Source organism: Genypterus blacodes, unplaced genomic scaffold, assembly GCF_046128005.1.
Source record: "Genypterus blacodes isolate CSIRO-AG114 ecotype Tasmania unplaced genomic scaffold, CSIRO-AGI_Gbla_v1 ptg000093l_1, whole genome shotgun sequence".
Taxonomy (NCBI): Eukaryota; Metazoa; Chordata; class Actinopteri; order Ophidiiformes; family Ophidiidae; genus Genypterus; species Genypterus blacodes.
Window position 1 is genome coordinate 2,484,765 of NW_027466897.1, and position 26,696 is coordinate 2,511,460.

Here is a 26,696-nt window from a genome sequence, read left to right on the forward strand (position 1 = left end):
TTTAATGAGAGTTTTAAGTTTTGCCTCACGCTGAGTTTCCTTAGTGGACTTTAACCATCTTCAAATTAAAAAGGTCGCTTTTTCGAAGTTCATATTAAATACAAATATATTTGTTCTTTTCTCCATTAAGTTTTTGTTTTATACGTCTGTTTTTTTATTATGAAAGACAGCCCCTGAAGCCGGAAATGCCAAGCTAGTATAGGAAATTAAGGAAACACACTTCCGATAAGAGTTTTCAGAATATTAGTCATATACGTTTTCTACGTGTCCAATCGGCACGGCGTGACCTAAATCTCAGCAAAATGTAGTCAAGAAACGTTAAACTCGCCGAACAACGCAGAGATTAAGGTCGTGGTGAGGTTTTTTTTTTTTTTTTAATTAAAACGCATTTTATAGGTTCCATAGTAGACCTTCTCACATGAAAGCGTTTTGCGGGTCGTTGCAGACAGTGTTCTTAACTGTTAACTGTAAATGGAGCTTGTATTTTATTCTGACAAGCTCGTAAAAAAAGTACTTTCTGGGGGAGTAACGCCTGCATTCTTCCCCTGTCACTCTCTGTGTCTCTTACTGGGACATTATGTCACCCTGACCGAAAAACCACATGGAACATATATCTAGTCTCCCAATCAACTGATAACACGTCAATAGGTCATGCTTAATTTGTAATGAGTCTCTCAATCAGAACCGATTCCTCACTGTGTGTAAACATGTTATCTTATAGTTCACTAAACCCTCCCAAAAACAAACGAACAAACACAAATAGATGACTTTTTTTCAGTTTATTAAAAAGATTCATTCCACAGTAGTTCAGAGTTTGGCACCAACAATATAAAAACAAGTTAATCAAACATAAAGTGTACACCCCAGAATAGCATTGAACAAAATGCATGACTAAAAGGGATAAATAAAAGAAATGAATAAAAACAAAACATTACAATTACAAACATTTCTGAAAATAGAATGCATCTCACATGGAAATAATAGTGGATTTTCTAATAATTTGTGAAAGATAAAAATTTTCCTTTTGGTCTTTGAGTTTAGATTTTTGTTGCTTTACAAAATGTATAGAAGGCCACTTTTAATAAAGAGGCATTCAGTACAGCTGACACAGTCACGTCTATATGATGACTACAGGAACCTACAGGCTGTTTCATGTCAAAAAGTATCAGTGCTAATTTTAAGAAAAGCTTGTTCTTTCTTTTTTGGATCTTTTGTCATTTGTTAAGAAAGCCTAATAACCAGTCGCACTGATCATCAAGAAGCAGGACACCGAGCACAGAAAGACAGACGGAACTAACGGGAATCATTTCAGTTCATGATGAAGAATTCAAATCAACGCAAAGTCAAAGAGGCAAAGTATAAAAAAAATCTAATTCTATTTAATCTAAATCTGTGTTTGACTGTCTTGTCTGATAAAGACGGCGGAGCTGAAACGGCAGCTATATATCTTCAAATGTGTCTTTTAGAAAGTGTACTTTACATCACAGACAACTCTGAATTTTGGTATAAAAAAATGAAATACTTGACATTTTAACTATAAAACTCACTCTCTCCTGTTGTGTATGTGTGTGTTGCAGGAAGGTTTACGGCGATAAAGCAGCAAGAGTTGTGCTCTGACACATTGGACAAGATCTACGAATTTTCACAAAACATCTGATGAAGAAAATCCTGATCTGTGTGGATCATCAACACGGTGAGCTGATGGATGTTTGAGCAGGTGTAGAAAAGTCTTTAAGGCACTAAAGCTGGTGTGGAGAAAACCTTTAAGGCACAGAAATGTCTTCTATTCAAAGCAGGAGTTTTTCTTTTTTTGTAGAGTGGTAGTGATGCTGTATGAAGGCTCTCCTCTTCATCCTCCTGTACGCGCTTCTCCTCTCCTCTCCTCTCTACTCTAAGGGGTCGTGAGCATCAGCCAGCAGCTCTGGTCTTAAACATTCAATCGGACACTGGATGTTCTGGAAGAGAGGGGAGACCAAGAGACGCATTTGAGTCATTTTGGACCAAATATGCACACAAAATACTTGGATTTGCCGTTTAGAGCGTTGCAACAGCATTAAATATTGATTTTTATTGCATCTGTAGAAGGGAAAGACTGAGATGGAAAAACTTTTAATACTAATTTCCTTCCCGATTGTTTGATATAAAAACAGATGTTGCTTGGAGTTCAGTAGAAACAAAGTTAATACTGCAGTTTTTTTATTCAGATTCTGAATGTAATCAAGCATCAATAGAGTAACAGTAGCTAGAGAGCGTCTTATTGTGAGTCACTGACCAGTTTGCGTAGAGCGTTTTCTCTGTAGCGGTCAAAGGCATCTGAGCTAACAGGCTGCAGCAGATCAGCGTCCACATCCGTCTGTCCTCCTGGTCTTCTACAGTTCTCACAACGCCAGCCCTGAAGAGAGACAGGAAGGGGTTAATATACACACAACACACACAGAGAGCCTTAAGTCTCTCCGTGCAGCTCTGGTAACAGGTGTCAGGATGAAGTGTAGCGCGTTCACACCTGCTGCCCTCCGTAGCAGGTACAGGTGCAGATGGCTCCCAGGTATTCCTTCTGCCACTGGTTTCCCACCTGGTACATCTTCCCATCATCATAACATGTCGACTCATCTGCGGAATGATAAGCACATATTCAATTTGAATCAAACTTCAAACGTACCTTGTTGCTGGACCTGTGATTTGTTGCACTTACGCGGTTCACACTTGAATTCTCCCTTTCCGTTGCCCAGGCAGGTGCAGCTCATCATGTGACCGTTCTCGCCCCGTCGATCCCACTTCTCGCCGATGCGGTAGTTGTTGCCGTTGTCGTGACACCATTCTGAAGGGAGGGAGGAGCAGCGGGCAGAGGATGGATTTGAGCGGAAGAACGGACAGAGGAGGAGAAGGTCAGTTTAATGTTTAAGTCCGATTTCTCCCATTTAACCAAGAACCAGAGCGTCACAGAGAGCATAACAGATTTCCACACAGTGTATGATATAAAATGACAATGTGACAAAGACGATGTAAAGAACAGACATCTGTCCCTCTTTTCCATTTTAAACAACATTTCACCACATACACACACACACAGATATGAAGACTTTGAAGCTGATTGGTCTCAGTTTCTGGTATTGTCAGGTTAGATACTGTAAACACATACAGTATATGGGACAATACAAATAACCAAGACTGAAGGTGGCCAGTTAGCTGAAGTAAATCAATCACATAGAATCATTTGAAATTCCATGGTGTGTTGTGTTTGCAAAGCATGCTAGGAACGGGTTAATAAGCCACTCACTGGATGAATCACACCTAAAATGGCCACTGCCCAGGCCCAGGCAGCGGCACCACAGCTTGAATCCCGTATCGGACATGCGTTCCCACTCTGCACCCACCTCATGGTAGGTTTGTGTGAATGTGTCGTAGCACACGTCGCGGTTGACAGAAGTGGTGATGTCACCTGGAACTATAGGGCAGGAGAGTACCATCAGATTAGTTTGGAACGTTGAGTCAAAGTCACACTGCATGAAGATGATAGATGAAGATGAAGCCTGATGTGATCAGACAAATCTTCTCAGTAGCTTAAATTTGGATTACTGTACCAGCGTTGCCCACGGTTACAACTTCCTCCAGAACCCTCTCTTTGGCCCCGCCCCTCATAGCCTCTACTATGACGTTATAGGACGCTCCTGATGTCAATCCAATCAATGTGGCACTATTGGCGGTACCAGGAAGATGCATCTGCACGGGGGAAGAGAAGGTTATTGGAAGGTGTTCACCGGTCCATCAGAGAGAGTGTGTGTGTGTGTGTGTGTGTGTGTGTGTGTGTGTGTGTGTGTGTGTGTGTGTGTGTGTGTGTGTGTGTGTGTGTGTGTACCTGGAAGTCCCTCTCCTCCAGATGTGTGATGGGATTACAGGACACCACATACTCAGATGTCTGAGGGATGGGCTCCCAGGAGATGGTTGTGATCGTCTGGGCTTCTTGGGGAAAGTCTGTCTCGTTGTCAGGGAAACCAAACGCAAGACCCGGCAGATGACCCTCACTGACCTATTAAACCAAACATCCAGTACACACAAATACTTAAGCACCAGATATAGCAGCAAATATAAGCTTTTCATGCAGTGCTTTAATGACATCATCAGTTGCGTAACAGTTGTAAGTCGCACACCTTGACCAAAGGCACCCTATTCCCATCAGGGTCTGCTACAGGGATGTAGACCAGAGGTTCTCTCAGCGTGGGTCTCTGGCCCTCTTTGGGTCCACCATGAAATCCATTATTTGGGCCCAGATTCTGGTACTCGGTGTAGATGTGCTGACCCTGCTGGCCTGGTTGGTTCTGGCCACTGGTACCAGACAGATGTACATTATTGAATCTAGAAACAGAGATAGATATGGTTGAGAGCGTGCAGATTTATAGTTGCAGGCAGGAATATGGCATAACACATGTTAACTGGACTACTAAGAACAGACGAGGCAGGGTTACTATGTGGGATCTTACAGTTTGTCGTTGTAGGTCTCGGGAACATCCAGGATGTCAGTGACGGGTCGGTGAGGGATAGGAAGCTGGGGAAGCTCGGGAATCAATAGCTCTGTAGCTGGTTCTGATTAAATGAGAGACACAAGTATGCAGGGTGTTAGAAGCAAGCAGGCCAAAGCAAAGGCAGAGACACTAACACAGGAGGCTTGTGGGAAAACTTTTCCTGGTTCTAAACAACTTGTGATTGCGCATAGACGGAGAGATTAGCATTTTCCTCCTGCACTGATTGTTTGGCCTGGGAAAGTAGATTTGTTGTCCACAGAAAATGTTTTGCTTTGATGTTTTGCTTTGAATCATCAGCTGAAATGTGTGCAGCCAGTTTTGATTCCAAATATCTGCTTAAGGATATGAAGATTGCACCTTCGCATTTGGGGGGAACTTACGGGTTCTAGCCTTGCCCACCAGCGCCGTGCTTCTCAAAGCATTCTGCAGCGAAACGATGCGAATGACGTACTCTGTCCCTGGCTTCAGACCTGTGACCAAACACAGCAGAAACAAAGTCAACAGTTAAACAAAACGTACAAATATTCGATCTTCAAAGACAGTCAAGTTAAAGACAAAGAAGTCCAAGCATTAACTTGGTTTGTTGAAGGCGTTTCTTCTAATAAGCTTTCACGTTTCATAACTCAATCTCACACTCACCGCTGATTATGGCATAGCTCTGGCCAGCGTGGGGTCTGGGGGTGACCTCTCGAGGTAAACCCCCGGCCTCCTCATAGGTGACATAATACCCAGTCACCCCTGGACTGCGAGACGGCTCCCAGGTGAAGGAGATGGTGTTGGGGGTCAGGGAGGTGAAGCGGATGTTGGTTGGGGGGATGACGACTGGTTTAGCTGGAAGAAACCAACAAGGACGCTTACTGATAGTGAACAGAAATCATGTTTTACCTTTTTATGAAAGGCAATACTTCAGTGTGGGGCAGTTGTAACAGTTCACACTCTTTTAGTTTGTGTTATTAAAGTGTTACTTAATACAGCGGGCGTCATTATCCTAATGAGTTGATGGTTACCTGTGGTGGCGGTGAGAGTGAAAGGAGCGCTACGTCCATTTCCTTTCAGTGTGTAGATGTTGATCTTATAAGTGGTGCCAGGCTCCAAACCTGCAGTTAAGACAAAAACATTAGACAGGCACAAAGTGTGTGTGGAGTATGTGTGTGTATTTTCTTGTGCATTAACAGGATCTGCCCACCTGTAAGAGTGTACGAGCGCGAGTCAGGGCCGATGTTCCTGTGAATGGGGTTGTAGCTGCCGAGAGAAGTGGGCGTGGCTTCCACCAGGAAGCCAGAGATGGTCTCGGTCTTAGAACGCCAGGTCAGAGTGATGGAGGAGTCCTTAACGTCTGAGAGACGCACTCGACGAGGGGGGCTGATGTCTTGAGACGGAACAGGAGGAGGAGGAGGTTAGGGGATTATGAGTGAATACAAGACATTTAATTTGTCAGAGTGTCAAAATGTTGGACTCACTGTCCAGGGTGGCGACCTCTCCTTGGACCGGCCTGCTGGTCAGATAATTCTTCAAAGCGTAAACGTTCACCTCGTAGTTGGTTGCAACCTAGACGAGAAAGAAAGGAGAGGCTTCAGGAGAAAGTATCTATGGACAACATGTGGCAGCCTACAGAACGCTGAGTGTCTTTGATGGAGACGTATGGGGACGTCCATACACACAGACACACTCACCATGAGTCCAGAGATGTGAGCCTGTGTGGCGTCGGGAGCCAAGTTCATCTCTTTAGTGGGTCCACTCTTTTCCTTAGGGTTCACCACCACCCGATAGCCCGTGAGGCCGGTCAGGCCCGTGAGGCGGTTTTCCTGCCCTGGCACCGCCCAGCTTATACTGAAGGAAGTGGGGCCAACCTGGGAGAACTGGAGGTTGGTGGGAGGCGAGATGGCTGGACGAGGGAGGAGAAAGGAAGAGAATGAGTTGGAGAGAAAAGGTGGAAGGAAACTGGTGAGCTGAAAACACAAACTACATTTTCCAGTGCCACACCTGTAGCTTGTGTCCCAACAAGGGGTGTGCTGGCCGTGCGGTCGTGCAGGGCGATGACCTTCACGGTGTACTCAGTGCCGGGCTTCAGACCGTAGATGACAGCAGACTCTGCGTCCCCTCGGGGCGCGGGGTGAAGCTCTCTCTCGCCCTCCTCGGAACTTGAATACAGAATGCGATAAGATGTGACGGCTCCCTCGGGACTTTCCCAGGTGATCCGCAGTGAGGTGGAGTCGATGTCGGCGAAGGTCATGTCTTTGGGACGGTCTACATCTGAAGGTGAGGGCGGCGTTAGTGAGGCTGGGGCGCTGGCTGACCAGTGCAGTCATAGACGAGTTATTTAGCAAAACATTTCAAGCACACTTACTTGTTAAAGCGTTCACCTCCATTGGGGAGCTCTCTCCATCTTTTCCCAGGGCATACACACTCAAAACATACTCTACTGTAGGCATCAGGCCTGAGAAGGTAATCTCTGTCTGGTCTGCAACAAGATGTGAGAAGATCATTCTGTTAACTATCGGCACATCTGAGTCTTTATTTACATGGCAGCTTCAGTCAGATTTTGACGTCAGCCTTCCAAACCCCAGTCCACTCCTTCAACACGTACCTGGAGCGACCACCTCAGAGAAAGACGGCCCCTGTCCATTCCTGGGGGCCCCGGTCACTCTGTATCCCTTGATCGGGCCATTGGCTGGGCTCCACCTCACGGTCACACTGCTGTCCTGCACGTCCGTCACCTCCATCTCAGAGGGGGAGTCGATACCTGGTAGACAAGGCAGTGGAGAGAGAAAGGAATGCAGGGAAAGACACAGTCAGAATGAGTAATTAGCAGAAATAAGAAGGTTGTGTGTGTGTGCAAGTGCTTACTTGTCTTGTGTGTGACGGTGATGGGAGTGCTGGACGCCGGGCTGTCTCCTCTACCGGTCACAGCATAGACGGTGACGGTATAGACGGTTCCTGGCTTCAGGTTAGAGATGGTGGCAGTGGACTGAGAGCCAGGCACTGTGAACTCCTTAGGATTACTGTGACCTCCTGCATGACCAAGATGTTTCAAAAGTCCATCAAAACATCCAACACGGCGCCTGATACCATAGACTCGGTGACAGAGATGGTTACTGGCTTACCTGACTCGCCATGAGTGATCCTGTAGTACCTAACAGTGACAGGCGGGGCGTCCCAGCGGATGGTGATGCTGGTGGGGGATGAATCTAGCACCTCCAGGTCTGTGGGAGCGTCAGAAACTAGAAAGAGAGACACGAGCAAAAGGTAGCATCAATGTCTCACATGAACACAGCAAGAATATGGAATAACTCCTCAAAAGAAGTCTCCTACTTGTCTTCTGTGTCCCACTGAGCGGCAGACTCTCTCTGGTCGCGCTCACGGCGTAGATGTTGACCAGGTACTCGGTCTCTGGGGTGAGTCCTGTGAGGGTGAAATGGTTCCTGGAAGGGGGCAGCCTCTCGTCCTTGGACCGCCCGCCGCTGCTCATCTGGTAGCGGATGCGGTAACCTGTGATCTTGCTCTGAGGAGCCAGCCAGTGGACGGCAAAGGAGTTGGTGTGGATCTCAGAGAATCGTAGACCCACGGGTGAATCCAGAGCTGGAGGAATGTGGTGAATTTGGGAGGAACAGAATTTTATTTTTATTTTTTTGAAAGGATTGAGTGTAAAAAACAAAGAAACTAAATCTAAAACATGAAGACTAGAGAGGACGCCACCATGTGACACTGTATTATGTCAATCTGGAGAGAGATCAACACTATATCCACCAGAGGGCAATGTGGGGCCAGAAAACTAAATTTGTGTTGTTCAGCACTGGAACGCCTTAAAAAGGACCTCTGATTATAAAGATGACTAGAATCAAGGAGAGCCACATTTTCTATGTATGCCATGAAGACGGAGATATAAAAGGCCATGACATCACATCAGTGGTCAGAAAAAATGGAGAATTGAGCACGTCAGACTAAAAGTTCACATGATTGCTGCTACGAATTCCCTTTTTGAACAAACACCCAAGCCTCATACTTACTCGTTCTTTGGGTGCCGACGAGGGGCGAGCTCTCTCTCTGCTCATAGACGCACACCACACTCACTAGGTACTCTGTGTTGGGCAGCAAGTCTGTGGACGGAGGTGAAAACGCACAAAGAAGTGTTTTAGCATGTGTGGTTGTGCACCCTTCATTTGTGTTGTCTTTCATTTTTGACCGTAACTTACGCCTGAGCACCACGTTGTTTGTCCTGCCTTCTGTGTTGGTCTCTGTGATGTCATCCTCATCATCAATGGGGTGATACCTAAAACGATCACCAGATAGACGTGTGATTCGTTTTGCTCCGTTTCATCAATTATTCTTACTCTCGTGTATGTTTCGAAACTTACCGGATGAGGAAACTGTTGATGTCGGCGGCGTTGGGCACATGAGGAGACACCCAGGTGACCTCCATAGTGTCTGGGCCCAGCAGGCCAAAGCCCAGATCCCTGGGGGCAGGTACAGCTGTGGCAAAACAAACATAGATTCAGAAATTCAAGTCAAAGGAGAAAGGAGGAGAGGGAGGAGTGATCACGTTACCATTGTTTTAAAGGGATGAGCTTGTAATTTTGAGTGTGTTTTGGTCAGTATAAATCTTATGTCTGAAGTTTAACGACATCTTAAAAGTGAAAGAGCAAGCAGTATCCGCACTAGGGGAGCAAATGAGCCTCGGTAGGACATAAAACCCCACAACTCAAACCATATGGCACACACACACACACACACACACACACACACACACACACACACACACACACACACACACACACACACACACACACACACACACACATTATTAAACTGACAACAAAGAATGCAGAAAACTTCATTACGTTACATCATCTACAGAATTTGCAACTCACTCACATGGATCAGATCACGCAACTTTAATAGACAAACTACTGAAATAGTGGACGTGACTATACTAGTGGTTAGAAAAATAAAGTAGAAACGTGGCTCTTACAGGTCTGCTGAGTGAGCGTAGTGGCTTCGCTCTCGCCGTTCTCCGTCACCGTGATCACGCTGATGTCATAGTCGATCCCCGGCTCCAGTCCGGTGACCGTGTAGAAGCCAGTAGTTGACAGCACCATGTCCTCAAAGATGGGCACGCTCTCCCCGGCCGCCACCACCGTGATGCGGTAGCCGGTGATGGTCGTGGTGTTGAGCGGTGACCAGCGCAGACTGATGGTGGTGTCGGTCACGTCTTCAAAGTTGAGGTCGGGCAACTGTGGGACTTCTGGTTAGGTGGGAGAGAGGAGGAGGAGGAGGGAAAGATGGCAGGACAACAAACAAGCAAGAAGTGAAGGACAGACAAATAGGACAGAGAGACAGAGAGACGCAGAGGCAGGAAGCGACGGTCAAGTTGAGCACCAAAAGCTGTCCACTTCCATTCATAATATCACACAATGGAAGGAGGATTTCCTGATATATAAATTACTTCTCATTCAATGAAGGATTTCCATTGAAGATTCTCGATATATACCCAGGAAACAAAGCCTTGGAATTGCAAAGCAGTCTTGTAACTCTTTTGCATCTTTACAGCTGTCAGTGCCGAGTTAGAGCAGCGATACCCACACAACAATTAGTATCTGATTAAGTAAATGTTTCAAGTTAATGTCGTTCATTCATTAATGGAGGTTCCCCGTGTCAAGTGTCCAAATCGGGGAACGCACAATTGTGAGTCAACCCCATCTGACTCACCGGGTGTGATGGTGGTGGACACGGGAACGCTCTCCATGTCGTCTTTGAGAGTCACCACGCTGATGTTGTACTCCACCCCTGGGCTGATGTTCTCCAGGGTGCAGGAGTTCTGCCCCGCCTCCACAATCTCCTCCACGCTGTTGCCTTGCTGCCCTTTGGTGGGAGCGCACGTCACTCTGTAGCCGGTGATGTCTTGAAGTAGAGAGGGAGGAAGAGGGACGGGATGACATGAATGAGAACGGGTGACTCAGATCAGATTTGACTCCATCATCCAGCTGTGTGTGTGTGTGTGTGTACCAGGTGTATTGGCTCCGTTCCACTGGACAGTGAGCTCCCCGGTGTTTGGGTGAGATTCCAGGTTAAGGTCAGTTGGAGGGGAGAGAGCTGGGGAGGAGGAAGAAAAGAAACAAAAGAGCAGGAGGAAGGGGAAAGGATGTGAAGAAAGACAAAAAGGAAAGGAATTAATACAGGAGGTCCATTTAAAACTATTCCGATCGAATATGTCTGACACATTTGATGTTAGCTGGTTCATCCTTACGCGTGACGACTCTGCGTGTGAAGGGAGTTCCCTGTTCTTGGCCATTGAGCACAGGCTGGACGCTGTAAGTGTACTCCACTCCCGGAGTCAGGCCGGATACATAAATGCTGCCCGAGTCAGAGGTCACGTCTCTGGGGGCTTCTCCACCCTGGCTGGGCCGTACTGTCAACTGAGGGGGAACATAAATGCATACAGAGTCAATAGTGAGAGAGAGACACACACTGGGGTACAGGAGGTAAAGATCAGAGGTCAATGTTTTCCCAGGAACATGGAAGCCAGCAAAACATTCTCATCCCTGGTGTGACATATTCTGACCAATCAGCTCTATCCACGAGGTCTCTAGTTCCTGTGTTAGTCAAGTGGAAAATGCACCAAAATAACTATAATTACACCAACGTCCTTTCAAAAGCATTCTGAACTAAAATAATATGCAATTAGATGATCCATTTGTTGCTTTTAATGGAGAGAAGAGAGACAAAGGTCAAATGTATGAAGTCAGTGTGTGGGGGCAGGACAGGAAGTACTTCATGAGAACATCAGACAACAATGGATTACATGTGTGTAGTGAGCAAGTACATTTTTTGCGGCGAGTTTACCTTGTATCCAACACTCGGAACTGGAGTCCAGGAGATTATGATGGAGGTGTCGGTGACGTCGGTGCTGAAATGAGGAGCGTTGCCCATTGGGGAAGCTGACAGCAAAAAAATGTGTTCAGATTATTTTTTAGGGTAACTCAAACCCAATATTTCTAGTTTCAAGCTGCCACAAGTTTGTTGTGTATGCATCAAGCACTCACTAGTGGTTAACACCGCAGTCGCTCCTTCGCTGAGTGTATTGTCTTGTTCTGCGTGGAGCGTAGCTGTGTATTCTGTTACGGGCTTCAGATTTAGGATGGTGTACTGAGAGAGACGAGCCGGCAGACGAAGCTGCTTGGGGTTTGAACCCTCAACGGTCAGGAAGAGACGGTAGCCAGTGATTTTGGCACGTGGAGCCTGCCACAGCATCACAGCACTGTCCTCTGTCACATTGGTGAAATGGATATCTGAGGGAACATCGGGTTCTGAAAGGAGAAATGTAAATCAACACTATTAGATCAGTTTGAGCTTCATCTATCAGATTCAGCTCATATTGGACAAAATGACAGGAAATGTCCCAAAATGAGTAATGGGCCAATACACCCGTCATACTCACTAGTGGTGTGTTCCCCAATAAGTGGCAGACTCTCCTCTCCGAGGTAGATGGTGAAGATACTGAAGCGGTACAGTGTTCCTGGCTGCAGGTGCGTCACCTCTACATAGGTGTTATGGCTGACAGGCAGAGTCATCTCCCTCTGGGCCACGCCCGTCTCATCCACAGGGGCCACGGTGACCCGGTAGCCTGAAACACCCTTAGGTGGGCCAGCCCAGGTCAGAACGATTTTATTATCCGACACCTCAAAGAACTGCAGGTCTGTCGGAGAATCCACCTCATCTACGGATGACAAAGAAGAACAAAATGTTAAACTAGAATATGACACTTTAATTAATAGGTAGAAACTCAGATAGTTCTTACTGGGAGAAGGTTGTCCGAATCGATTAGAGAGCAGAGGTTTGACACACTCTGCAGAGGAAACTACTTAAACTATTACAGTTTTTTCAATGGCGGTGAGTGATATTGCTATTAAAAGGTCAAATTTATTACCAAGACTTTTACAATGTAAAAGTAAACCACCTGACGGACAATAAAACCAACAACTCCCTCGATCATGTTTAAGGTCAAGAAAAGCTATAAAACGGGTAAAAACAAACTGGGGAAATTAAAGTCAAATGTATTGAGAACAAACATTTCTCAACCCCATAGATCTCAAAAACAATTAAGAAATACTGGTCTGGTCACTGAATACTACACAAAACAAGAATTACCCTTTTGCCTTTACATCCTAATCATGCCGTCTCTGACCCTTCCCAACATTTGTTTCTAACAAGAAGCATTGATCTCACAAAGTAAAGACAAAGAAAGGGGAGCTGGACCGAGTGTAAAGAAAAGAGAATGGAAAAAAAGCCATTTGGCCAGAGTAGAAAAGATTAGGAAAAGGGATGAGGAAGATAAAACGGGATCAGGAGGGAGAAGGCGAGGAGAGAAATGGGGAGGGAAAGATATAGAGGATTAGATCAATACACAGAGCTGTCTGACCTGCGCACACACATTCCAAAGTGAGAAATATTTCAGATGCAAAGATCAAAGAAACATCATGTCTTAACACTAGGAGGAACCATGGAGACAGGACAAAAATGGAGGGCATAAGAGCAAAGAAAAACCAAAAAGGACGTAAATCAGATAGTACTTTGATCCAAACAACTATGTCTTAGAATAACACCATGCAGCTCCATATACTTGTTTAAATCAGAACAACGCTCTGCTCTTAACTGATAAGATTCTCCATCTTGCTTTTTACTCCTCCACAAATGTACCCTTCAGTCAGTGACTGAAATAAAGAATCTACACTCAGTGAAGAGTCTGCCTTAAGGTCTTTATTTCATAAAACCTGGAAATCCTCTTAATCATCTAGTTAAAATTTATTTTCCATTTATAGTGATAATTTATATTTGAGACCTCTCAAAAAAAGAATAAGTTCAAAACCCGGGAACCACATCACTCTGGGCTAAAGTGGTTAAGACTTGTTGACTGCCACCTCTGGCACCATTCTGTCATCATTCAGTGCCCCTTCCTGAGATGGAATCGCCTAATAGCTGATATTAGACAATTTTAGTGTGGTAGAAGGAAAAAGTAGCGCCAGCAGACTTGTCGGCCATAGTTTCCTCCTCGGTTCATTTGTCAAGTGTACATGAGCCACACAGCAGTGACTCACACGCTTGTCCGTCCAGAGATGGCTTAAGTCATCTCATCGTTACTCCAATCGGTTTAGACAAACAAGTGCTCACACATTCAGACGCACAAGGGCAAGTTTTCCAGCATCTGCTCCCCTGGCCCAGAAGCAGTTTAGACCTGGCTGCCCGGGCAGCTTGACATAAATCCAGACGGCGGGAGTGAAAGCACAACATCTGCGAACCCAATGACTTTACTTTCCATTGGAAAACTCTTCACTTCTACGACTGAGAATTGGAACTTTCCAAATAAATCACTGAATTGGCTGCGTGATGAATTACAGGTTGATTCTTGTGCCTGCATGTGTGTGAGTGTGTGTGCCCTTATGACAAGAGCCATAAGTCAATTTCTACGATTCAGTGAACAGCAGCAGAGGAGCAGGACCGATATGCAATCCAGGATTTCTATTACTTAAATTACCCACCAAACAGTCTGAGTTTTGGCTGCTGCTGCTGGAATACGGACAGGATGGTCCCTTGACTTATTAACCTTCTGTAACACACCATTACTAAAGCCAATACGTGATGACTACTTTCTCCAACAATGCATTCTACATACCTTCCCTGTGTTTATGTTGGCCCTTGTATGTTGAACAGTAGCTCTTAAGGGGTTTGAGCGACCAGTTAAGAATAAAACAGAAACGTGGAACTAAGACTTAACTATGTGAGAGTAAGCTGACTGGAAAGCACCTCAAAGTAGTGAGCAGTTAAGGGCCTTGCGTTTTCCAACATGAGCAGCGTTAGCAGACTGTGAGCCTCTCGCACATACGTGTCAGCGAGTTACCTGGCAGAGGATCTCCAGCGGTGTTGACCTGTACGAAGATGGGGTGACTCTCCAGACTGTCCTCCACGGCGTAGATGCTGATGTTGTATAACTTCCCAGGTCGGAGGTCGCTCAGGGTCACAGAGGTGGCTGTGTCGGGGAGAATTAGCTCGGTGCTTTCGCCTTCAATTGACGGGGTGTAGACGACGCGGTAACCTGGACAAAAACAAAATGTACAGCTCACTTAGTATGTGTACATTCACACTTCTTTTCTTAAACTCTGTTAACATACTTTGGCTTTCTCCAAATATTTGGTCGTTTCCAGCTTAAAGGAGCAAATGTTAGCTTAAACTTTGTGACCTAGCTGGATAGTTTGCTACCTTGCTAGCTAGTTTGATAGCAAAAATGTTAAGTATTCGATTTCATCATTTACTGCATCTAAATGACTGCTTGCTTAATGGGCATACAAGAGGGAGGACGTTTGGAAATGGAAGATTTTTAGCATGCATATAAATGTACCTACAGCTTTGGTTAGTCTTTAAATTAATGAAAAAAAGCTCCATTGTTTTAGCTGTGGTGTTAGCGCTGCATGCTTCTGTTCAAAGGCAGCAACATACCAGTGATGGGGGCCAGTGGTTTGTCCCAGCTGATCATAATGGAAGTTTCTCCCACCTCGTCCACCTCGTGGTCAGAGGGAGCATCAGGTGCTGCGATGAACAAAGAGTTAGAGAGGGGAAGAAGAGAAAATCTCTGCCGCCCTTTTACCAAAAATGGCCCTGTGTAGGATTATATATGAACTCACCAGTGGTCTGCGACGTGGTGAGGATGAGGTTGTCCTCGCCACCTTCTTTGACCTCGTACACATTCACAGTGTATTTCCTCCCAGGCAGAAGCTCATTAATGTTCACTGAGGTAGCTGTACGGGGGAGGTCTGACAGAAAAGAAACAGCATTTAATACACACTCACGTAGAACCGCATCTCTTATTTTGCAGGTCATAATCCCAGAGCAGGATGAAACAATGTAAAACTGTTAAGCCATCATCATAGGAGAGTCCTGGGGTTCTGCTTGTCACTCCAGTACGAAACCAGAGACGTTCTCACGCGCATGTGTGTAAACATCCTGGTGTTTGCACTTACCCACCACCGTGGCCTGTCCGATGCTCTGTCCCTGCTCGCTGAGCTCATACTCCACTCTGAAACCAGACACCGTGTCTGAGGCAGAAACCCAGGAAATCACGAAGCTGCTGGAGGTGATTTCAGTCACCGACTCAGAGGTGTCGACCACAGGCGGAAACTGGGTGGTCTCCCCATGGGATGTAGCCACTGCAGGGTGGCGCGAGAGACACAGCCAGAGGGATTGAGCAAAGACGTCAGAACCAATAAACAATAAGAAAGAAGGGCACAAGATGATCATCGTTTGAGTGAAAAATTGATGTTGACTCACAGGAGCCATAAGTGGTGGTGAAGTCGAAGCGTGTGATCTCTCGCCGTCCAAACCGCAGCACACTGATCAGCTGACCCTCATAGGTGATGCCCGGCTTCAGTCCAGAGATGGTGTAGGAGTTAAGATGCCCAGGAATCAGCACCTCCCTCCATGGGTTCTGACTGTCTTTCTGCAAAATGCAATGAAGGATGTTGTGAGCATGTCTTAATGATATTATGAGCAGTTCACTTTTACTGGAGCAAACATATTATCCGAACACTCACCAGTCTCCATTTGAGGACGTACTGGGTGATGTGGGCAGAGGATGGAGCGTTCCACTGAATAGGGTGGGAGTCGGGTTGGTTTCCAGATTCGGATATGATAACCTGGACAGGGCGTTGACCACCTGTGGACAAAGGAAACAGGCATTCAGCTGGGTGTTGCTCATTCATACATGCTGGGACATTTATATAGATTTTGAACGCGTACAGCAGAGTGTATTCCACCTGTGTTTCCCCATAGCACCCTTCCCTGGTGTATAGTACATGGAAAGATTTAAGAGTAACAGTAAAATGTTCAAAATTGTAGTTAAGAAATGAAATTAAGAAAACAAATAGTTGTGTTATCAAAAGGAAGAGTTGAATATCTTGATGGAAGCCATAAGAGGGCTTCACCAGGCTGTCATTTCTGAGAACAGCGAGTGTCTGACAGTATTTGCGTGAACAAAACAGGGAAAGAGTGATAGTGGAAAAGAGAAAGAGAGGAAAAACTAACACTTCCCCGCGAGATTCCAGCTCAGAGTTCAACAGCTGGAGGAGAAAAGACTCAGTCTCTGCTGCACTCTCCAGTCCACCTTGCTGTGTGTCCACTGCTCTTCTCTTTCAGCAAACAACTCTGGCGTTTTATTTGCAATAGTGCCGTCGTAGCCGAGCAGTGTGCAGATGACACTGACGGCACACACAAGTCAAGTCATCTTCAATAGAAAGCTAGTAGGGACAAAACGCTGCTTCGTAAACTGATACGACCCCTCCTCCCATCTGTATCCTCACTTTGTCTATTTGGACACGAGTGCAACCAAAAGAAGAATGGAAGTGAAGTGTTTAATTAACAGAATAATCCTGCGAGCTTCATCATAATGTAAACATCAGCCATGTGGTGAGCAGACTACCGACTCAAGCTGCGCTGATAGAAAACTGGTAGCTTCTATAAAAAACTGAGGTTTGCTAACCGCTTTTCCAAATAGCAGACCTGTAATCAACGTTTCAGAGCAAGTGGCTCGGTTAACCAGAAGTTGCGCACAGATACACAAACCTCAAAAACAATCTGGGACCAATTACTGCACATTACAGACCCACAGGCAGCTGAAGGGGGTAAAGGTTACACACAATCAGATGTGTTACATGCTCACCAATGGATGCATGTTAGAAAAGAATCTATGAGCTTTATGCAACCTTCACTTTGAAAACACCAATAAAAATACATTATTGTTGAGTCAACGGAACAATAACATCAAAGGATATAAGATTAGAAGCCACATGAGGACAGATAATCACGGACTGGAACTTTATTTGTTGTATTTATAGGAGATTTCATCAATTCACTGCCAAATGTGAGACTGTGAAAACCTTTTCTTGCCTTTTATGGCTTTTTACCCAGCAAGCCAGTAGCGGACTTGGGGGTTGGATCTGCCTCTTGCTGCTCTTACATCTTTGAATGCTGTATGCTCGGACACACACACATGCACGCACAAACACACCGAAATTACAGCTGGTTGCCATTACGGCCACTTATGGCAGAAACGGTGCCCTGCATTTTAACTAAGCAACACAACTCCAGTCAACCTGCTTTGGGCTTCACACAGCTCCGAGGCAACCGTTCCAATGTTCCTTTACGCAACACTGTGTTGAGCCAAACTCTTGTTTCCACAGTATCACACTATCGCATCTCTGCTTCACCTGCAGTCGTGTTGAAACATGTTTTGGAAGATATTAAAATGAAAATTGTACAGGGAGTGACGACATGAAGCAGGGGAGACGGACACGCATCCTCGTTATTTCCTATAATGAGTTGGGGAAACAACACAATTCTCATTCCCCAACATCCCCACTTGTTGTATTTTGGGACGCCATCTGGGTAAAACGAAAGATATAAAAAAATCTGTCCAGCCGCAGCAGCAGCAGCAGAGGGGATGCACCACATGCCGGCAGGAACAAAGGCTCAGAGTGTGGGCGGAGTGTTTGGAAAAGAGGAAATCACACCCCCCCCCCTCCCATCATCCCTGTTTCACATCAAAGTCAAGGGCCTCACTTTCAAGGAGGCTTAAGCAAACCTCTCTCACTGCAACAAATTGCAAAGTTAGCTGCGTATAATCCCAGGAGGGAGCACATCCTGACTGAGGTCGGGATATCTGCCCTCGCTGCTCATTAGCCAATAATAATAATACTGGATTCACTCGACATTCCAAATTTAAAATGCACAGCTAGAAGCCAACTGTGAAATCAGATGAAGTGAACTGCTGTGTGTGTGTGTGTGTGTGTGTGTGTGTGTGTGTGTGTGTGTGTGTGTGTGTGTGTGTGTGTGTGTGTGTTTCTTTTAGTGTGGGTGAAGAGGAAGACATCTGCTTGGGATTCCGGTGGGATGGGAGAAGTGCTACACTGCCTTCGGGATTTGGATGGAACAACAAAGGAGCACATCAAGACCATTTAAACAGGTGAGGAAACAAATACTGCCAAGTAGGAACAGTAGTAATTCAGAACTGGGCAAAAGAGGAGAGGAACAGCTTTACTGTCATGATATCTTACCAGGGTAGGACTGCTGGGGCTCACAACTGAGCTCTCCGATGCCGTTGCCGTAGCAATAACACTTGTACATGAGTCCGTGGATGACTTTGTCCCATGACGCTCCGATCTGGTAGAAGGCTCTGGTCTCTGGCTCCTGGCACTGGTCTGAGGGCAGAGACACAGAAACACACAAACATTACATTAAATTAAAACATCTGAAATTGTTGGTTTGGTTGTCAAAAAAACAGAATCACTATGGAGACGTGAGACGAGTCACAGGTGAACCCACCAATTGCGTCGCACTTCCAGCGGCCGCGCCCCTGTCCAAAGCAGCTGCAGTTCATGGAGTAGCCTTCCTCGTGTTGCTTAGTGAAGGTTTGGTTCACCTCGAAGGTCAAACCATCCACAATACACTGGTCTGAAGGACACACACACAAAGATGTTTCAGTTGCCAGGAATTCTTAATAGCTTTCCACTTGCTTCCGTGTCTCTGCTCCTCTGGACACCAACACTATTCTGCAGATGTAACCAAAGCTTCACAGAGAGCAGGTGTGCAGGCTCGACCTTTAACCTTTGCAGGTGTGCAACTATGTCAGATGTGACCTTTCACCTCTTAGCTGACAGACTGCTAATACTCATTCTCGATATCAGGCCACACACACACAGAACACAAGAATGCTCAGTCTATCCCCCCGGTTCATAAACACACATTCCCACACCTTTGATCTGCGAGTATGCCACACAGCTCCACTCTCCTCGCCCGTTGCCCACACAGGTGCAGCGCATCATGTGACCCAGCACGTCGTGCCTCTTGTCCCACTGGTCTCCCACGCGATACATCACCCCTTCACTGGTCGTACACACTTCTTCATGTGCTAAAACAGAACGCAAACACACTTAATGCATTTGGGACAAAACACGGACACCCTCGGCTATAGACAAAGCAAAATACACACACGTGTACTGGCATGCGCATACCACCTAGTTAGTGCAGTATACAGACATTAAAACGTAAACACACACTATCATTATAAACTATTTCCCCCCTTGGAGATCATTGATGATTACAGTGCTGCAGATACCACAGCTACCACATAACACCTGTGTCCACAGGAAAGAAAGTTCCCTCGATTAAAAAAGAAACAGAAACAGCTGTCATGTGTGTGAGGGACTGTGTGTGTGTGTGTGTGTGTGTGTGTGTGTGTTCACCATACAGTAATTAAACAGAACGCTATTTAATATGAGGATAGGTAGAATGTTTTGTTGGTGGGTGGGACAAGAGCAGACATGCCTGTGTGTGTGTGTGTGTGTGTGTGTGTGTGTGTGTGTGTGTGTGTGTGTGTGTGTGTGTGTGTGTGTGTGAGGCAGAGAGTGATTCTGCAGGCCCATTGTACAGAACAACACATCCACATTGTAACGCTGATGTAATAAAATGAGAAGTCAGATTGGAATTACTTGTTAAAATAAATGTGTAGAGCTCAAATGAAGCTATGAGTCACATCATAAGAGAAACAGTTGCAGATTGAAACGAGAATGTGATGCTACGATCATGTTTAATGCAAAAGGTCTGAATGCTCGCAGCATTCGTGCAAAGGTCACTCTGGTCTGCTTCATATGGCTCATAAATGAAAGTCGTGCAGGAACGTTTGGAGTAACTGGAGGCTTGTGAGGAGGCTGCAGAACAATAGCAGCTCAGAGGCCTCAGCAGAGGGTAGAAGGGCTCACATTTAACATCTAAACATCAAAACCTGATTTACAGCCTTCAGTTTTCTCGTGAAATTGCTTCTAAAAATATATGAACTTTAGATGTGAATGTGCCTGTGAGTGTGTGAACAAAAGGTGGCGCAGGAGCAAACATGGCTGCAGTTATCTGTCTGTGAAACAAGACTGTAGCTGCCTTGAAAGGGGGAGGGAGGCGATAGAAGAGAGATCTGCTGTCCTGGAGTCCAGCCAAGGGTTTTCTCTGCCAAGCAGAATCTGAACCAGAGCCAGAGCATCTGGATCCATGGGAGGGGAGGGGAGAGAAGCTTTGGAGCTGTGGCTGGCACCAAGGCCATGGCTGGAGCAGCAATACAGGGGGTTAGAGATGTCTTAAGGACGTTCTGGACAGTCAGGAACTTTGCTGAATGTTTAAGCAGTGTGGCAGCCAAGTCTGGTGCTGGAGTTAAAGTGGACTGATAGATCAGAGCCATGGCTGCTCAGCACTTGTAGAATTACAGCTCGTAACATTTAGTTACAACCGATGCTGCACAGCTAAAAGTCCAAGTTCTACAAAATTAAGGTCAAAGCATCCTTTTACCTTTGCACATAAGGTGCAGAACATATGTGATTTCTGTTTTCAGGGTGGAATTTCCCCCTTTCCTTTGGTCTGGGATGGTCTGCCTCCAGTGGTGGAGGAGGGGCCCCAGATCTCAATCCATGTTTGTTTTGATGGTCCTTGTGAAGACCATTAATGTCAATATCAAAGACCCCCCGGTGTCCTGACTGTTGCTGCAGGTTGGTCACAACAACCTTTCACCCTGGTGTTTGTAATGAGCGGGTGTGGGCTCAGAGATTGGAGCCACACTGCAAGACAGCTTTACAAGAAAAGAGGAAATAAATCAAACGCTCTGTGTAATTTTCCCACAATTCAACTCATGTTTGCCCAGGCTGGCATCAGGTGAGGCCCTGGAGACTTCTCCCACCTTCTAACAACCACATCTTACTGCCTGAGGCCAAACGTTCCCTCTGGATGGAGTTTGAAGCGGTCAGCAAATGTCAAAAGGTCTATGAAATCTATTAGGAACCATGTTTTTCAAAGTTTTCTCCTGTCGCTTCATCTAGTTACACTTATCTCACGCCGTCTCATCTCACTACAATTAAATGAAAGATAAACATCATTGTTCCACCACAATTGCATTAAGACATTCTAGATTACAAGATTAATGAATTAGCATTTAAAGGCCTAGTATGTTAGCCCAGCACCTCCTTTCATTTAAGGAGAATTCTAAAGTCAAAGTCAGAGACCCCCGGCTGTGAGCACTCTGCTGTCTGTGTCCCCCCCGTCTAGAGAAGTCAAACTCACAGCACAACATTTTAATGTGTTTTCTGTTGATCATTATTGACTAAAACTGAGGAAATCACATTAAAATAGTCACGCATATGTAACAACTCTAATGTCTAAACAAAAATAAGGCGTTGGCCTCTGTTTCATAGCTCCTTCACAGACTCAGTGTCAACAACCCCCCCAGTGTGTTACCACCCGCAGCCTCTTTTGTTACCCATGGAGACCTAATTCACACCCACACAACAAAACAACAGCTTCAAAAGTGGCCTTAATGTCAATTTAGCTGAAAAAAACTGCTAATTGTATTAACATCAATCTGATAACGGCTTTGTATGCTAATCTGAGTCTCCCCGCAAACCTTTTCACAGTTAAAGGGTCAGTCCATCCACAGCACAGTGTGGTGGGAAATCAGATTAAGGCCGCTCACACACACATTATTAGTATTATTATCATTATCTCGTTTTAAATCAAAGCCACTTACCAGCCATGGGACAGAACCCAAAACGCTTCTCTGTGTCATAGTCGACTGTGGTGCCGCACCATTTCATGCCATCTCGACGGCCATCTGCAGTGCAGTCGGTGTAGTTTCGGCTGTTGTAGAGGAAGGGGAACTGGCACAGAGCGCCGTTAGAGTTACCGCCTCGTGTTACCACAATCGCTGTTTAAAGAAAAGAAAAGAAGATTGATTATTACCATTAAATCCTGAACCTGAAACCCAAATCCCACCATCGCCTCCATTAACTCTCACCGTTCTGCTCTGTACAGAAGGAATATTTCTGCTCCGGTTCAAAGTCAGACGAGGTGGAGCACCACAGCTGTCCGTCGCTGCGTCCGTCCGAGGTGCAGGAGTGGTACGTCTTTGACTTGTAGACGAACGGGAACACGCAGAGTTCCCCTCCGGAGTTGCCACCATAAACTGGAGCAGGTCCATCTGGAGGACAGAGACACGCAGACAAATGCTGTAAATATGATGTAAACAAACCACCCCCAAGGAAATATTGACGTGCCCTTAAATAACTCTTCATTAGCTCTTTGTTTCTTACCCCATTCTTCACAGCTGATTCCGTTGCCCAGACAGGTACAGATCATCTGCTTGGCTCCCTGGTTTTTCATCCAGCGCTGGCCCAGGAAGTAGGACGCTCCGGCATCTGCTCGGCAGGGCCCCTCCTGAGAAAGCTCGGGCACGCCGGCGGGTTGGTAGACGGCAGGCTGGATGTTGGTGGTGACGCGAGAGCCAGAGCCTGAAAAGGAAACGTAGGAATGAGCAGTAAGTCATTAATGGAATCAGATAGACTAGAATGTCTCTCTGACTAACTTTCCCATCCTCCATCTTTCTCATAAGGCCTCAATCATGAGTTGGAAGACATGCGTCTTTCTCACATCAACACCCTTTTATCTCTCCCTCTCAGCCCATTTATCTATTTGTACTCTGGCATTTGTTTCTCTCTCCACATGCAGGACAGAGAGACGGAGATAACATCTGCTCTCACCCAGGCCAGTGGTGTGAAGTGAGGCATGTCGCTCGCACTTCCACTCTCCTCGGCCGTTCCCTGTGCACAGACACTGGAGCAAGTTGCCTCGGCTGTCTGTCTTGGTCCAAGTATCTCCGATGCGGTAGGAGGACATCGTATCCTGATCGTTACAGCGATCTAGGGGAGCAGGGAAACGTGACATAATGACTCATAGAGGGAAAGGCCACCCTGAAGGTTTGTGGGTGACAACAATCTAAACTGTCATCTGCTGCATGAAGCGCTTTCATTAAGGACACACAGAAAGTAATGGATCCAACTGGAAACACAACCTAGACTTTTCCACTGCAGGCTGTTCAAACGCTCCAAATTAAGGCTACAGTTTCCGTTTATTCCTGTAAGGCATGACTGTGTGAGTGTGGCATTTAATTAGGATTCATGTGCAGGCTGCTTCAAAATACAAATAAGACTTTCTAAGTATGTGGATGGAATGAATAGGATTTCAATTACAAATACATTGCGTAATCGCAGTATGAGTAAGCATGATGTAGTGTCTCCTTTGAAACTGGCACACACATGGAGAAAATGAGAAGATGTGGAAAAGACACAAACTGAAGCGTTTCGTACTTCTGGATGTACACGTAATGCGTCCGCTCCCCTCTCCAAGACAGGTGCAGTCCACCACCATCCAGCCCTGGTACGGCTTTTCCCAAGTCTCCCCGACAATGTAGGACGTTCCCGCAGTGTTATCATAGCAACGCTCAGCTGCAAAGACACGTCAACACTCATCCATATTTGCCGTCACGTTTGGAATCCAGGCAGATTAACTCATTGTGGCGTCTGTCGGAGTGACTCACCGACTGGTTTGCAGGTCCACTCTCCCTTGCCGTTGCCCAGACAGACGCACTCCAGCATGTAGCCCCCGGTTTCATGGGGTCTCCTCCAGGTGTCTCCGATCTTATAGGAAGCGCCTCCCTCGTGACAGCGATCTGGACAAAGAGAAACGACCCCATGATATTGAGATACAACTGAATGTGGTTTTGCCCGGAAAAGAAGGCACAAACACACACACACACTATCTGACCACACAGCTAGGTGTTGACAGCTCAGTGTTGACTGAGACACATCAGCTATGGAAAATATGGAGCTTAACCAGTCTGCTTTTACAAACTAGGACACAATCTCTCATGGACAGATTATTGGTGATATGAACAAAGGACCTACTGGCAATGGTGCAGCTGATCTTGCCCCTTCCAGAGCCGATACAGGTGCAGTCCCAGATCATGTTGTCCTTGGGTCTCTCATAGGTTTCTCCCACCGTGTAGGAGCGCTGGTTGATCTTATCGTAACACGTCTCCTCCGCTGCAGGGAGGAAACACATGCAAAGGAGAGGTGTGGGTTAAATTTGCAAGTGTTTTATTAAAACAAATCAGGGTAATAAAAGGGGATTGAATGAGACACAGATGATAAACTTTCACTCAACAGGCCCAAAAGTTCACACACACCGACTAACCTTCAGGTTTGCTTTTGCACTTGATGCCAGCGACTCCATGGCAGGTACAGATCAGAATGCTGCCCAGGTACGGCCGCTCCCACTGGTCATCGAGGCCGTAGAACTGACCGTTCTCTATACAACCATCTGACAGAGGACAGGATAACAAAATCAAACAAAGCTTTTAGAAAGTGTAATCCAGGCTACAATCAGGAGATGGCACCAAAAAAGGTATCAGCAGATGGGAGGGAGGAAGACAAAGAGAGGCTCTGCTCCAACATTAAACAGGGTACAGACGCCCCCATACAGGGAAGTGTGAGCGGAAAAAAACACACTAACACACAGCTGACCAGCACTGTTTAATAACTGGAAAATTTTGCACCCAGTGGAAAACTTTTACTACAGACCAAACAACTACTGGCCAGTTTCAGGGGTTACAAAGATTTAACTCCCCTCAGCCCTTAAATTGGCCTAAATCCTTTATTGTAGGACAGGACTTCACCCATGTCTGTGAAATTGGCCCTGGATCTACCAACAGGACTTCAAAGCCCAGAGGAGACCCAGAGTCATAAATCATAACATCCACTTTCCTACTCGCTCTCCAGCAGCATCTCATGACTTCATGTTTCGTTCACATCTCATTAGGTTTTAAATTTAAGGTTTCACAGAGAAAGCTGAGAGATTTTGGGACCGTGTGACTGTTTCATCATTTGCAGAATCCACTTCGGTGGGATAGTGTAAGAATTGTGCCATAACAGAAAAGTTACAATGATCGGAAATGACTGCAAATACTTAGAAAGATTATTATATTTGGAATAAGGACACCAAATACATTGAATATCTCCTCTACCATGCACATTAGGACATACATTTTAAATAAGTATAGCTCTCTAAAATAATGATTGATATTTATATTAAAAAAGATAAAAACCAAAGGCACATAGAGTAAAATCCTCAAAACAGGGGACACCTGAACGCCTCTCAATGACCTCTTTATGTCCCAGGATCCTAGATTGGGAACCCCAGATGGACCTACTGGTTTCCCCGTATGACTGAAAACTTCTTGAACTCACCCTGGGTGACTGAGGGGACCTGAGGCTGCAGCTGCCCCTGTCGCCGGCTCCTGTGCGTCTCTTTGGGCATGCAGTGCACCGCGCTCCCGATGCAGAGCGCCACCAGCACCCTGGTTATGGGACTGCCGGACATTTCTCCAACCGTGGCCCCTCTGTGTGTGTGAACGCAACACGGGAGGGGTGCGATTCAGGTGCGGGCTTGAAGAGAGAGTCACTGTACCAGGTGGGCTCCGGTGCAAACTAACTTCTGATCCTAACTCCCCGCTAGGCTCCGCACTGCGAGATCACTCCTCCGCTCCTCTCCCCGGCTCCAGTGTGTAGGTTCGCCGCGTGTGGGAGTGATTTATCTGGGCACGGCTGCGTCTCAGCTGGAGGAGGGAGGGAGGTCCAACAAAGGGACCAGCTACCCACGCAACGTCTCCAAACTGAGACAAAGACACACACACACACTTCCACACACGACTCCCCTACTTATTACTCACCGTGTTGCAGACATTTATGAAAGTACATGTGTATTTATGTCACTAATTAAACTTTCAATCCCGGAATGTGCACAGATGTAGAGGATTGCTGCTAATCTCTGCGGTTCTCAAACTGTGAGGCTACACCCCCCCAAAAAAAGGAGGAAGGAGTGACCTGCCTGAAAATGTGGAGAAAGTTGAAAGAAAGAAGCAATAAACAATTTGAGTGTTTTTTAAGTTTATTAAAAGAAATATTTTTTAAATTTAGAATATTTGTTTTGGGTTTATATTTGTGTGACTTTTATGTTTTGACTACATTGATCTGTTGCTGTTTTTCTTGTATTTGATTTCTGATAAGACTTTTATTTTTCTGATACTCTTGAACGATCACAATTTGTGATCGTTCAAGAGTCTTTGACATAATGTTTGTGTTTGTGTGACCTTTTTTGTCTCCTGTGCGATTGTGTCAAGACCAGACAGGACCAGAGGGAGGAAGAGGAGGAGAGATGGTTCCTCAATAATGGAGAGATGACGCATGCCACCCCTGGATGACCAAGGAA

The 26,696-nt window shown here is 45.9% G+C and overlaps 1 protein-coding gene and 1 long non-coding RNA gene across 4 annotated transcripts; one reads left to right on the forward strand and one right to left on the reverse strand.

The window, feature by feature from the left end:
* Positions 1-764: 764 nt before the first annotated feature.
* Positions 765-25,990, reverse strand: fn1a (fibronectin 1a). Its single transcript, XM_076159061.1, has 49 exons — positions 25,676-25,990; positions 24,624-24,749; positions 24,335-24,472; positions 23,968-24,099; positions 23,738-23,875; positions 23,132-23,290; positions 22,685-22,882; positions 22,390-22,572; positions 22,123-22,299; positions 19,315-19,470; positions 18,885-19,013; positions 18,617-18,760; positions 16,100-16,221; positions 15,837-16,005; positions 15,530-15,715; positions 15,194-15,322; positions 15,009-15,098; positions 14,413-14,607; positions 11,956-12,234; positions 11,561-11,824; positions 11,361-11,455; positions 10,765-10,933; positions 10,524-10,610; positions 10,227-10,418; positions 9,490-9,762; positions 8,876-8,990; positions 8,714-8,790; positions 8,528-8,617; positions 7,833-8,099; positions 7,625-7,741; positions 7,368-7,532; positions 7,108-7,263; positions 6,868-6,981; positions 6,504-6,773; positions 6,194-6,405; positions 5,981-6,068; positions 5,707-5,889; positions 5,528-5,617; positions 5,160-5,351; positions 4,901-4,990; positions 4,479-4,581; positions 4,149-4,353; positions 3,857-4,027; positions 3,582-3,720; positions 3,278-3,445; positions 2,693-2,818; positions 2,504-2,610; positions 2,273-2,392; positions 765-1,955 (listed from the first exon to the last, which is right to left on the reverse strand). Exons 1-49 carry the CDS (start codon positions 25,806-25,808, stop codon positions 1,887-1,889), a joined length of 7,497 nt encoding a protein of 2,498 aa, XP_076015176.1. The 5' UTR covers positions 25,809-25,990; the 3' UTR covers positions 765-1,886.
* Positions 2,753-26,696, forward strand: LOC143007644 (uncharacterized). 3 transcript variants are annotated; one of them, XR_012964500.1, is made up of 8 exons: positions 2,753-2,885; positions 18,412-18,525; positions 22,407-22,613; positions 22,699-22,908; positions 23,100-23,347; positions 25,607-25,866; positions 25,944-26,346; positions 26,608-26,696. It is a non-coding gene; the product is annotated as an uncharacterized LOC143007644 (long non-coding RNA). The 3 variants fall into 3 exon arrangements; XR_012964501.1 differs by having other exon boundaries at positions 22,407-22,602; positions 22,699-22,912; XR_012964499.1 differs by having other exon boundaries at positions 22,407-22,602.

Coding starts and splice junctions, on each gene's coding strand:
- fn1a (XM_076159061.1), bottom strand. CDS start 25,808: ATGTCCGGCAGTCCCATAACCAGGGTGCTGGTGGCGCTCTGCATCGGG. Junction 22,300..22,389: donor CTTCTGTACAGAGCAGAACG/GTGAGAGTTAAT, acceptor TTCTTTAAACAG/CGATTGTGGTAACACGAGGC. Junction 16,006..16,099: donor ACGTCCTCAAATGGAGACTG/GTGAGTGTTCGG, acceptor TGCATTTTGCAG/AAAGACAGTCAGAACCCATG.